General features: G+C 40.7%; 2 protein-coding genes across 3 annotated transcripts in view; one reads left to right on the forward strand and one right to left on the reverse strand.

The window, feature by feature from the left end:
- Positions 1–7,438, forward strand: part of PCSK1 (proprotein convertase subtilisin/kexin type 1) — a 41,335-nt gene extending 33,897 nt beyond the window's left edge. For both annotated transcript variants that reach the window (XM_049707071.1, XM_004263516.3), the window contains 4 exons: positions 764–921; positions 2,297–2,430; positions 4,003–4,164; positions 6,268–7,438. In XM_049707071.1, the coding sequence (XP_049563028.1) occupies positions 764–921; positions 2,297–2,430; positions 4,003–4,164; positions 6,268–6,645 (832 nt within the window). In that variant the 3' untranslated portion in view covers positions 6,646–7,438. The remainder of the gene's footprint in view (positions 1–763; positions 922–2,296; positions 2,431–4,002; positions 4,165–6,267) is intronic.
- The window catches only part of RHOBTB3 (Rho related BTB domain containing 3), a 975,233-nt gene that overhangs the window by 329,516 nt on the left and 632,141 nt on the right, over positions 1–13,576 (reverse strand). The window lies entirely within an intron of this gene.

Genomic DNA, 13,576 nt, shown 5'->3' on the forward strand with positions numbered 1-13,576 from the left:
TTTATACCTCTTAATCCCCTACCCCTGTATTGCCCCTCCACTTCCCTCTCCACACTGGTAACCACTAGTTTGTTCTCTATATCTGTGAGTCTGTTTCTTTTTTGTTATATTTACTAGTTTGTTGTGTATTTTAGATTCCACATATAAGTGACATCGTACAGCATTTGTCTTTCTCTGACTTATTTCACTTAGCATAGTACTCACCAAGTCCAGCCATGTTGTTGCAAATGGCAAAATTTCATTTTTTTTTTATGGCTGGTTAGTATTCCATCGTATGTGTGTGTGTGTATCACATCGTCTTTATCCATTTATCTGTTGATAGACACTTAAGCTGCTTCCATATCTTGGCAATTATAAATAATGGTGCTATGAATACTGGGATGCATGTATCCTTTCGAATTAGTGCTTTTTTTCCTTCAGTACCATACTGTTTTGATTGCTGTAGCTTTGTATTATATTTTGAAATTAAGAAGTGTGATTCCTCCAGCTTTGATCTTCTTTCTTGGGGTTGATTTGGCTATTTATAGTCTTTTGTGGTTCCATATAAATTGTAGAATTGTTTTTTCTATTTCCAGAAAAACCTTATCATTTTCTTGTGCATTAAAATTACTTTATACCTAATCCTGAATTGGTTTCTACTCGTAATAGAGAGAGACAACAAGCCTAGCTGAGTATCTCCTTAAGAGTGTTGTGTACATATTTCCATAAAATGCAAGGAAGAAGAGATACACTTTGTTCAGTGATGATTCTTTAATGTATTTAGAGCCCTGAAAGCTAATGGAGAAGTTATCATAGAAATTCCAACAAGAGCTTGTGAAGGACAAGAAAATGCTATCAAGTCACTGGAACATGTGCAATTTGAAGCAACAATTGAATATTCCCGCAGAGGAGACCTTCATGTCACCCTCACTTCTGCTGCTGGTAAATTTCAACAAAACAAAACAAAATTCAATTTCTTCTAAATTATGTGTTTAAATTTTTCAGTATAAATTAAATGATTTCAAATCAATGATTGATTTTTGTTTATATATAGACCTAAGTCTTCCCATAGACACTTTCAGGTCTTAAAAAATATGTTTGTTTGGTTTTTTTTTGCATCAGAACTCTGCTCATTCAAACTGATCCTTAGATAAGCAAAGAATGAGGCCTATTCAAATAATACCAATTAATAAACCCTTCTGAGTTATGCATTTTCAAACTGTGCTCATTATCCCAGGTCACTGATCTATCATTCATTTCTCTCAGGTAACACATTAGTGAAAATTACTCTAATAATTAAGCTGACAGATATATCAGTCTCATCCAAGGAATTAAGTGGAAAAACTGAGAATTCTGATCCATGAAAGAGAGTTGAGGAGACTAACAAATTTTCCACAATTATATGATTAAGGCATATGATACGATATATGGACAATTTGTCCTCTCCTGAAAGGTTACTAAGTCAGACAAGATCATAGATGGTAAAGAGCTTGTGAAACATAAACCATGATCCAACCAGGAGAAGCTGTCCTAATCCTTTTTCATGTTTTAGTAGGGTTCAACTGACTAAATTTAATTCCCATAAGTGATGTATGAGAAAGATGAACTATCTCTATAATGCCCTTCCAGGATATGAACTTCCTAGAGGTTTGGAGTAAGTTCTGTTAATTCTGGAATTATGCTTCCTTAATACCTTGGAATTGGCCTGAAATATTGGCAGAATGCTTTTTCATTAATGGCCCTATAGTTCATTTGACACTTTCTTTTAAAAATATTATTTATTGATCTATAGAGAACTTGGATTTGAAAATTTAGAGTAACTACTCTTACTAGTAAACTACTTTTACTAGTAGCTTTTATATGACAAGAGATTAAATTATATATGCCTTTATTTTATTATGTCTATGCTACATTATAGACTCAGGCACCTATTAAATTTTCAAAACTTCCTCTTAAATTTCAAAATGATAGTTCCATTAATATGTATGTTAGGTCTTTGATGCTCTTCTTTAATGTAGTTCATAAACATAGTTCTCTGAATTCTCCTCATTCAGATAAACCTTACTCAATATATTCATCCATTATTTTTCTACAATATTTATTGACAGCTTATTATATGTCAGGCAATGCACTAAGTACTGTGAATAAAAACTTTTTTATTTCCTGAGAATGTCTCCATCCTAGTATTATACTCAAAGGGAAAATTAAGAGGGCTAGTTTTACCCGGCTTCTATTTTCAGTTATCAAATGCTAAAGTGTGTCCTACTATCAGATCTGTTAGGACACTTGTTAATTTGTGATGCTTGCATGAAAACAGGAACCAGCACCGTACTGTTGGCTGAAAGAGAGCGGGATACATCTCCTAATGGCTTTAAGAATTGGGACTTCATGTCTGTTCACACATGGGGAGAGAATCCCATAGGCACTTGGACTTTGGGAATTACAGACATTGTAAGTATGAATGAAAGGATACAGAACCACAAGCTCACTTTTAAACACTCTGAAGCTCTTTTAAAGTTAGTGCATAAGAAAGGGCCCAAAGGAAATTTGATCACTCCTTATAGAGGTAAGGAGAAAGTTTAGTGTTTCAAGCTCTCCCCACTTGGCTATATAGAAAATAAATTTAAAAAAATTAGGCACCAGCCATATAAGAAGGAAGAAAATATATTTTGATACACAATGTGACAGACTGTGGGGCAAATCCAAGTATACCCATGTCATGTCAAAACACAGCCAGCCACATGACCTACTCAGCCACCAGAATCAGCTGTATTTACAACCATAGTTAAATGCTACACCAACTTTGCTATGACACTCTGCTGGGGTCATATGACAGAACTCTTAGCAATATTTACTGCAGTGGCTATTTAAAAGTAGCTTACTTGTTAGATAACATATCTTATTTAATACGACTTTTTTGGTTTTGTTTCAGTTATGAAACAAAAGCATTTCTCAGTTTTCTTTCTGTTTGCTAACACTGATTTTCTTCTATAATTGTAACACACAGTCCCAAAAATAAAGTGTCTGAGCAAAAAGCCAAATACATTTGAATTATTTATTTTTATATCATTTCTCCAGCATTTTCTATAGGTGAGCATATAAATGAGTGGTTTTTCAGGTCCAAGTTATTCTGAGATAGCAGTGTTATAAGTACCAGTAGCACCAGATTCAATGTCTAGATAACTTTTTTAAAATAAATGATTTTAAATTCCTGGAGATGTTACTTAATAAAAATTCTACAGTCATTGTTACTTTTTTTTTCTCTGAGAATAGCTTTCATCTAAAGACTGCTAAAATTGTGATTTAGCAATGGAAGTTGTAAAAATTTCTGCTCTCATAGGGAGAACAAGAAAACATTCTTAGTTTATGGTCCTGTTCCTGACCTTGGCTTCCATTCTTTTACTCAGTTTCACCATAAGGAAACTAAGAAAATCTGTTTACCAAGATGGGACTATTTTATACCAAGTCTGCAAAATCTGATTCTATAATTTTAGATTATTTTTAAAGATATTTTAGATTTTTTAAAAGATATTTTAGATTTTTTTAAAAGATATTTTAGATTTCAGCATTATTTTTAACATAATTGTTGAGCCTGTGAAAATTATTACTCTTCCCATAAATATACAGCTCTTAAGGACTGCTTAATGCTGAGGGCTATTTATATTACTCTGCAGACTTTTTTTTTCCCCAATGGAATGCTTCTACAAGTTGATAATTGATAAATATAATTCTCATTATATAAGATATAGTCAACTTTTCAAGGACACACCCAGTATAGAAAAGAAGGTTCACGTAGAGAGTTCTCCTTTTTTAATTGAAGGCAATTAATCAGTTTTTAAATCTTTGAACCTGTCAACTATCTATTTTCATAGGAAGAGTGAGGCCAGTGATTTTTGTCTTTGTACCCAGAGCTCTACACATGAAATGCACAGAATTTTAAAATTAAACTATAAAATTTAGCTATTTTGAAGGAGTTTATATTGCTCAGAACATACACTAAAATTATGTATGCTTACTCATTAGTCTGGAAGAATGCAAAATGAAGGAAGAATCGTGAACTGGAAGCTAATTCTGCATGGGACCTCTTCTCAACCAGAACACATGAAACAGCCCCGAGTGTACACGTCCTACAACACCGTTCAGAATGACCGAAGAGGGGTGGAGAAGATGGTGGATTCGGGGGAGGTCTGTGTGGCTCTGTTCTTACTGGCATGTTCTTTTGTGAACTGTAGTAGACAGTGTAGTGGGTGAAGCTGCCCCTAACTTTTAGGCAGGAAGTGAATCAAACATGGGTTGGCAGGGCTTCCCTGGTGGCGCAGTGGTTGACAGTCCGCCTGCCGTTACAGGAGACACGGGTTCGTGCCCCGGTCCGGGAAGATCCCACAGGCCGCGGAGTGGCTGGGCCCGTGAGCCATGGCCGCTGAGCCTGCGCGTCCGGAGCCTGTGCTCCGCAACGGGAGAGGCCACAGCAGTGAGAGGCCCGCGCACCGCAAAAAAAAAAAAAAACACAAAAAAACATGGGTTGGGAGGAAAGGGAGTAGGAGTAAACTGTTTAGTTTCCATAGGAAATTGTTTCATTCATTTATTCTTTTATCCGAAAGTTAGAAATTAAAATGAATGAATTCAAAATTATTCAGTTCTCTAACATGAATTTTCTCCATTTATAACAATATCAAATTTTAAAGAGAGCTTTTTGTATGATCACGTATAGCTAACATTTGTATTGCACCTAGTTTGTAAGCATTTTTCACATTGTCTCATTTAACGTATAATCCTTGTAACCTAGAAAGGAGAGACCTCAATATATCCATTTTACAGAAAGAAGACCAAGGCTCAACTGATCAAATCATGCAGGCTTCTCTTTACTAATTCCTTAACTGACACTTCTTGGCAACTCCAAGGGGAGCTATAGAATCACAGTTTCTCTCAGAAAGTTGCCAAGGAAAGCTCAAGTCAGTCAGTTACGTTCCTAGGCCTCAGCCTACTGAGGCTGCTGGCTTCTCCCTTATCAGATGGTGGGCAGAAAACACATTTTCTTTATCTCTGTATCCCCCAGGCCTCTAGCACAGTGCCTCAGAGGTAGTAGGTAGGTTATCAGAATTCCCAGAATGTCCTTTCCTGAATAGGTCTGGCTCTGTGACAGGTGTTTTGGAAGGTACAAAGACATTATTTATTCAAGAAATTTATAAACTAGCTGTGAGAAGGCCTCAGCTCATATTATGGCCCATTTACATTCTGCAGAATAGCTTTCCTCTGGGACTCCACCTTGGAGGCCTCCTCTTCCCAATTCTGGAGGCAGGTGGACCTTGTGGGTATTTCTTCCTCCAAGATTCCTTAAGGGGTATTAACAGGACCATTTGGCTGTTAAAATACTGAAATGCTTCCACAATGTTGACAAAGAGCCGCTTCTCTGATTTCTCCAGTTCCCCCCTTCCCCGCCCACCACCCCAATCTCTTCCCAGGCCCCTTCTGACAACTCAGAGGCTGAAAGTGCAGCTCCTGACAGAGCAAGAGGCCTCTAGAAAGCTATTCCCACATGACAGCACTGTTGGCGCCTCTGTACGAGTTATTACCTACATTATTATCAGCTCCTTCCCAAAACATGGGTGGGAGGAAAGGGAGTGGGAGTGGTAAACTGCTTCTTTTCCATAGGATGAAACCCTACTATCTTTTTTTTGCGGTACGCGGGCCTCTCACTGTTGTGGCCTCTCCTGTTGTGGAGCACAGGCTCCGGACGCGCAGGCTCAGCGTCCACGGCTCACGGGCCCAGCCGCTCCGCGGCATGTGGGATCTTCCCGGACCGGGGCACGAACCCGTGTCCCCTGCATCGGCAGGCGGACTCTCAACCACTGTGCCACCAGGGAAGCCCCCTACTATCTTTTAAAATTTATTTTTTCATCCAGAATTCAGACATTAAAATTAATGAATTCAATATTGTTAAATTCCCTAACATGAATTCTACTACAGCAGGCTGACAAGTGAAGGAGACCGATAGGTATGAGCGCTTACATACATCATCTGGTTCAGTCTTCAACACCACCAGAAATGGAGGGATTCTTATTGCCATCTTACAGGAGAAGTTCACGGAGTTTAAAAAGGTGCCAAAGGTGCCTCAGTAAATGAGAAAATGAGGATTGAACTCCGAGATAGTGTGATTCCAAGCCTTGTGCTCTCTCTGCTCCCCAGACTGCCTCTCGAGGGGCAGGCAGTGGGCGTGTGCTGCAGCTGGCTTGCCTGCTCCTGAATAATGAGCCTTCTCCCCTTTGCCGGTGGCTTTCTGTGTTTCAGGAGCAGCCCACACAAGAGAACCTGAATGAGAACCCTCTGGCATCCAAAAGCCCCAGCAGCAGCGGTGTGGGGGGCAGAAGGGATGAGCTGGCAGAGGGAGCCCCTTCTGAGGCCATGCTACAACTCCTACAAAGCGCTTTCAGCAAAAACTCACCCCCAAAGCAATCACCAAAGAAGTCTCCAAGTGCAAAGCTCAACATCCCTTACGAAAATTTCTATGAAGCCCTGGAAAGGCTGAACAAACCTTCCCAGCTTAAAGACTCTGAGGATAGTCTGTATAATGACTACGTTGATGTTTTCTATAACACGAAACCTTATAAGCACAGGGATGACCGGCTGCTGCAAGCTCTGGTGGACATTCTGAGGAAGGAAAATTAAAATGAGTGGTGGTCCTAAGTTGGAAATAGTCATGCTTTTTCCTTCCCGTTAGATATTGCCTGTGTCTGAAGTGGTTGTTTTGTCATTGATTCTTCTGCTTGTAATATCCTTTGCGGTACTTTTTCTTTTTCTCCCCAACCTGGATAGTTGAAAGCTATGAGCTCAAGCAGTAAATCCAACTTCCTGAATTGATTATAGCTCTTTCAAAACACATCTTCCCTGCCTGCACAAGTCAAATGTTTTGTTCTTTCTGGAGCCACGGTTCACACGTGGTCCTCATACCACATGAGAATGCCTCCTCAAGCCTCCCATTTCATGTCTGAAAAGAAAAGGCATCACCTGGGCAACAGTTAATTTGAAAAAGTAATCTGCAAAAAATGAGAGGAAGGAAAACTATTCTTAACAGCTTGTCCTCTGTCTTTGCCATGTGGTGATTCAAATTTTGATGCCAAAGAAGGGTTTGGAAAGTCTCTAATGAAGGAGTTCACAATCAGACTCACACCCTGGGTCTTTCTACTCCAAAGTACTGCTCATTCAGGAAGTGGCCATTAGATCATCCTGGGGAAAGGCTGGGTTATTTAGATCCAGAAACAGGCCTCAAACCCTGCATTTTCTGGGTTGAGCAGTTTTAGAGCATTTTTCTTTGCTTGGCTTGGTGTACCATGGAGAGGCCTCCATGGATCTAAAGGTGACTGTGACTCGTGCTGTGAGCTCTGGCCTTCCTCTCTTCCTCATTACCTTCTCCTTTCTCAGCCACAAACTAAATGCTGAGAGAGCTACTGATACCACTTTCTTAGAACAAACTTATACTCGGGACTTGGCAAATTCCTAATCATAATGTTTTTAATAGTCATAATAGGAAACCACTCATAACATGGAAAACCAATAACAGGAAAATATTCATAATAAGGAGAGCCAGTGGGAGGTTTCATTTGCTTTTTAAATTATGTTCATTAGAGCAGATTTTTCTGGATCTTTGAAACTGAGTGTTTATTCCTTGACACTAAAGGCCCTTCTCCAGTCTTACAGATGATAGTATCCAAATCCTCACCAAATTGTTTCCAAGCTTCAACTCAGAGGACACAAGCTGGCAGCCCAAAGGCTAGATTTTGTCTGGCCTGTTAAATGTTTTAAATATGTGAGTGATTATTGAAAATATGAGATTTCACATAAAACCTAATTCTCAGACCCATCTTCCCTCATCGCAACAGTTGGCTGGAGCTGAGTAGCAGCTGCCCAGCTAGACTTGAACACATGCCCCCATGATACCCTGTTCCGTGCTGCTTATCACGGGCACCTTACAGGTCAGCATTCAATAGGCATTTGATTTTACCCTTTCCTGCACTAATGAACATGTACAAAGTGTAAATGCATTAGGAAAGAAATATCCCCAACTTCTTTCTGTATGATAATCAATAATTATAAGAATCTGTCATGATCTAATTTATAGGCCAAAAAAAAAAGGTATTTGAGACCCCTGAAAGTAGCTCTGAAATCCTGTTTGACTTACGTGTTTAATCTCACCTTACCCAGATGCTCATTTATACTAATTCATTAACTGCCAATCCCCTCACTTCCCACTCCCTATATGCTCACAAAGGTTCCAGTCACCTACAATACTGGCATTCTCCCACTGAGTTTGCTATTTGCAATTCTTCTATGAAGTCTGAACTTCATAAGGCCACACATGCACTGGACCAGGAAGAGAACTACATTGAACTAGATCAGGAAAAGAACCCTAGAGTCTGTCACTTGCTTTAAAGTGTGTTTGGTAAGACAAACTTTCACCCCCAATTCTACCATTTGAATTTGTGCAGAATGAGGGTATTTCCAGAGCAATACCCATGATGCATGTAGGATGTTCTCCTGAAAGAACTGCAGTATCACTCTGTCCTTGGAAGTATCACGTGTTTGATACATAGTGTTAGATAGAATTTTGAAAATTTCTGCACAACAAAAAGTATTAAATAAAGCTGAAAAGTACCAGAGAGTTGTTAGATCAATTTTCAACTAAAAAAATAAAGCTAAGGCCCAGAGAGGCCAATAAACAGTAAAAAATGAAAACTCATCCTATCCCCATTCCTAACCTAGTGCTAATTGTATGAAGCTTTCTTTTTCATTCTTCTGACAGTATCTTTTCCTGGTTAAAACCCCAACCAACCATTGGATTGTAGCCAAAGGTTCAATCAAGAGAAGCTTTAATGTTTAAATAAAGTCATGTTTGAATGTTTCCAACCTGGAACATACTGTTCAGACATAAAATATTTTTGTCAGTCTTTCTTAGTGCCTGTGTGGATTTTTGTGAAAATGTAGAAAAGGAAACTTATATAATATTTCCCTCAGAATTTTAAACTATATTTTCTTTACAGGTATTTATAATGCTTTACCAAATGCTTTTATCAAACAGAATTTTAAAAGGCATAATAAATTATATCAAAAACCAAAATTTTCCTGAGAATAAGAGAGTTTCATCCAATAAAATATTTTTGAAAGGCATGTTCCTCTGTCAGTGAAAACAAAAAGTATAATATATATGTGTTGTGGTATTAAAAATGACATTTGTCTAGTAGCCTAATACAATGTGTAGCTGAGTTTAACATGTATGGTCTTAGCATTTTTAAAGGAACTCCCACATTATATACTTGATGTATTAACTAGAATATGTACAATATGCTTATAAATCAAAAGAATAAATGGTTTCTCACAAAGTCAAAAAAAAAAAGCTTATGTTTCCAACAAAAACAGGACCTCCTTCTCTTACTTATTATATTTCCCAAATGAACTGTAAAAAGGAAAAGGTGAAGGTTTACATTAAGAAGTTAAATGGACTTTCTTTCCTTTTTTATTAATTATTCTTCTTTATTTTTTGGCTTCACCACAGGGCATGTGGGATCTTAGTTCCCCGACCAGGGATTGAACCCAAGCCCCCTGCAGTGGAAGCATAGAGTCTCAACCACTAGACCACCAGGGAAGTCCCTAACTGGGCTTTCTTGAAGGTAATTTAAGAATCTGCTTAAATAGGTATATTTCATTTTCCTTTATAGCCCCGTCTTTCACTGTGTGAGTTGTATGATTGAGCGTTAACTAAAGTGTTGAGGGAAAAACAGAAAACAAAAAACCCAAACTACAGGGACTGCATGTGAGAGAAGTCATTTGCAACAGTTCACTAATCATGACATTGTTTATAGGCCAGATTACAGCAACTAAGCATTAACTCCCTCCCAGAGGGCCCCTCATTAGAAGCTCCCAATTCCTAACTCTGATCTCCTATTCTCAGGCCCATTTTTCTCTCCTGCTTCAAACCTTCATTCCAGGAATTTCCATCCACCATTGCAGAATCTGACCTCTTCCTACTGGGAGGTGGGAGGGGGAGTGTTGGTTTTCCCCCAAACCCCATTCCTTCCCCCTAAGTTATAAATACTCAGTAAAACTAAAATAATTTTTCAAGAATTCCAGAGGATTGTTCAACTGGCTTTTGTCCTCCATATCCAGCCACCTTCAAAGTCTTCCCACCAGGAGGGTTGAAGATATATCTCTGTTTTCTTTTGAATGCCCATTTGGTAACTATTGGACTAACCATGTGCAGGTTGTGAGTACAAACACAAATACACACACATGACTCAAGGACAGACATTAATTCTTAAATATAAATTTAAACCCATAAGCAGGAAGAGCAATGTTTTCCTAACTGCCTCATAATTTTACAAGGCTATGTAGCACTAACACACACGATGATGATGATTATTCACTCTACTCCTTCTGCCCCAGTGGACAGAGTGTACTTTCCTGGCCTACGGATGCTAAGCTTGATCTGCTTTGGTCAACGAAATATTAGTGAACGTGGTGCAAATAAGGGCCCTAAATCTGCTCGCGGTTTGGCTTGGCGCTTACTTTTTGGTGGTTCCGTGCTATGAGAAGAGTATGTTCCTGGGAGCTATTGCCCCTTCAGCCTGTTTCCGGAACAGATATATATGGAGCAGATCCACATTCTGGAACAAACCCCAGCCATCTCACAGCATGAACCAGAGCTGTCCAGATGAGTGCAGCCTAAATAAACTGAACTCGTCACCTTGGCAAGTTGAATTGAGAATAAATGCTGGTTGTAAGCAACTGAGTCTTCAGGTAGTTGATTACACAGCCTTACTATATCAACAAAACTAATAAAAGTTCCATTTGTTCATTCCACTACCAATACCATCCCTTTCAAATTGTGCCTTCTTGAGCCTAGAGTACAAAAAAAGAGCCAGTATTAAACCATGCACCTCTTAATGCTGATCCAATAGATAAACAAAAACCCTGCCCGAGCTTAGTCCCACCTGGAAGCAGAGCCTCAGATAATAAACAACTGCATACAGGTAGTCATTTAGGAGGTAATAGCCAAGAGCAAAAATGACTCTCACATAACTCTCAAGGAGCATGGAGTAACATTGATCAGCACAAGACTTCCCAAAGACTAGAATGGACGTTTCAGCTGACAATGGCATTGGTAGAAGGTAGCTCAGAGCAGACACCTATGCTCCCCTCTCTCCCCCGTCCCTACCCCATTCAATGCCTTCATGGTCCACCAGCCGCTCTCAGAAGCAACCCCAGCATAAGGGAAGAAAACTTGATTGGCTGAGATCAAGTTGACACCACTTATTAGAAACGCAACTTTCAACATAAACAAAGTTCTGTTACAAAAAAAAAATGAAGTAACTTTTGCTCACTTGGGTTTTGTCTTGCAATTTGTACATCTGTACAATTTGTGTTGCCTGTATATTGCTACATATAGATATTAGGTAAGCACTAATCTATCATCAGTGTATGGGCAAAGAGGTGACTATGGTCATTATGTGTCCACCATTCTCAGGGCATGTGCAAGGGAGGCAAAAATCACTTTCTATACGGGACCTCTATGATATGTGCTCCTTCCAGACAACTTGCCTGGAACTCCATAAAGGACATTCACTCTCATCCACACCCACATACCCTCCATCTCCATAGAAGCCCATATTGTAGGTATTTTCACTGAATATTTACCTGGGGAAGGGGCCACAGTCTCAAAAAGGGTCTTCTTCATAGGAGAAGGTAGGGGGAAACATTCTCAGGTCTGCTCCTGCAGGGCTGTCATGACTATTCCCTTCCATCGTCAGTTCCTTTATCCCTGGCCCTAGTAGCCCTAACAGCAGATGGTTTATAAATCTAGATGCTGCTTTGATGTGAGGAGAGTAGCCTCTATATCTGCTTCTGCCTTAAATCCTTTAGAGTTATTACTGGCATCATCATTATTAAAGGGCAAGAAAAGTCTGAAAATGCAACAGCAACAGCTAAAGGTATAGGTTCTTGAGTCAGCCACAAGTGAATTTGAATTCTGGCTCTACAATGTCCCAGCTGTGTGCCCTTGAGAAGGTTACTTCACCTCTCTGGGTCTTGTTTCTTCATGTATGACAATGAAGTCTACTGCTCATAGGTTCACTGTTAGAATTAAATAAGATAATGGAGATAAATAATTCAGTATGGTTCTTGACCTAATAAATATTCAATAAATTTTAGTTTTTATAATTAGTGAGACTGTTACTCTTATTATTACTATGGTGCTGTGAAAACAAAATGGACATTAAAGCCAAATAGATTTCAATATGCAGCTCTTACCTACAAATTCAAGAAAGGAGAAAAAATTAGAATCAATCAAGAAGATAGGCTAGAGGGGGAAGATGGTGGAAGAGTAAGACGCAGAGATCACCTTCCTCCCCACAGATACATCAGATATACACCTACACGTGGAACAACTCCTACAGAACACCCACTGAACGCTGGCAGAAGACCTCAGACCTCCCAAAAGGCAAGAAACTCCCCCACGTACCTGGGTAGGGCAAAAGAAAAAAGAATAAACAGAGAAGAAAGGATAGGGACGGGACCTGCACCAGTGGGAGGGAGCTGTGAAGGAGGAAAGGTTTCCACACACTAAGAAGCCCCTTCGCGGGCAGAGACTGCGGGTGGCGGAGGGAGAAAGCTTCGGAGTCACGGAGGAGAGCGCAGCAACAGGCATGCAGAGGGCAAAGCAGAGAGATTCCAACACAGAGGATCGATGCCGACCAGCACTCACCAGCCCGAGAGGCTTGTCTGCTCACCCACCGGGCGGGCGGGGCTGGGAGCCGAGTCTCAGGCTTCGGTCAGAGCGCCAGGAGAGGACTGGGGTTGGTGGCGTGAACACAGCCTGCAGGGGGTTAGTGCACCACGGCTAGCCGGGAGGGAGTCCGGGCAAAAGTCTGGACCTGCCGAAGAGGCAAGAGACTTTTTCTTCCCTCTTTGTTTCCTGGTGCGCGAGGAGAGGGGATTAAGAGCCCTGCTTAAAGGAGCTCCTGAGACGGGCAGGAGCCGCGGCTAACAGGGCAGACCCCAGAGACGGGCGTGAGACGCTAAGGCTGCTGCTGCCGCCACCAAGAAGCCTGTGTGCGAGCACAGGTCACTATACACACCTCCCCTCCCGGGAGCCTGTGCAGCCCGCCACTGCCAGGGTCCCAGGATCCAGGGACAACTTCCCCGGGAGAACACACGGCACGCCTCAGGCTGGTGCAACGTCACGCCGGCCTCTGCCTCTGCAGGCCTGCCCCCCATCCGCACCCCTCCCTCCCCTCGGCCTCAGTGAGCCAGAGTCCCCTAATCAGCTGCTCCTTTAACCCCGTCCTGTCTGAGCGAAGAACAGACGCCCTCAGGCGACCTACATGCTGAGGCAGGTCCAAATCCAAAGCTAAACTCAGGGAGCTGTGAGAACAAAGAAGAGAAAGGGCAATCTCTCCCAGCAGCCTCAGAAGCAAGGATTAAAGCTCCACAATCAACTTGATGTACGCTGAACCTGTGGAATACCTGAATAGACAATGAATCATCCCAAATTGAGGAGGTGGACTTTGAGAGCAAGATTTATGACTTTTTCCCCTTTTCCTCTTTTTGA

This window comes from Orcinus orca, chromosome 3, assembly GCF_937001465.1.
Source record: "Orcinus orca chromosome 3, mOrcOrc1.1, whole genome shotgun sequence".
Classification (NCBI taxonomy): Eukaryota; Metazoa; Chordata; class Mammalia; order Artiodactyla; family Delphinidae; genus Orcinus; species Orcinus orca.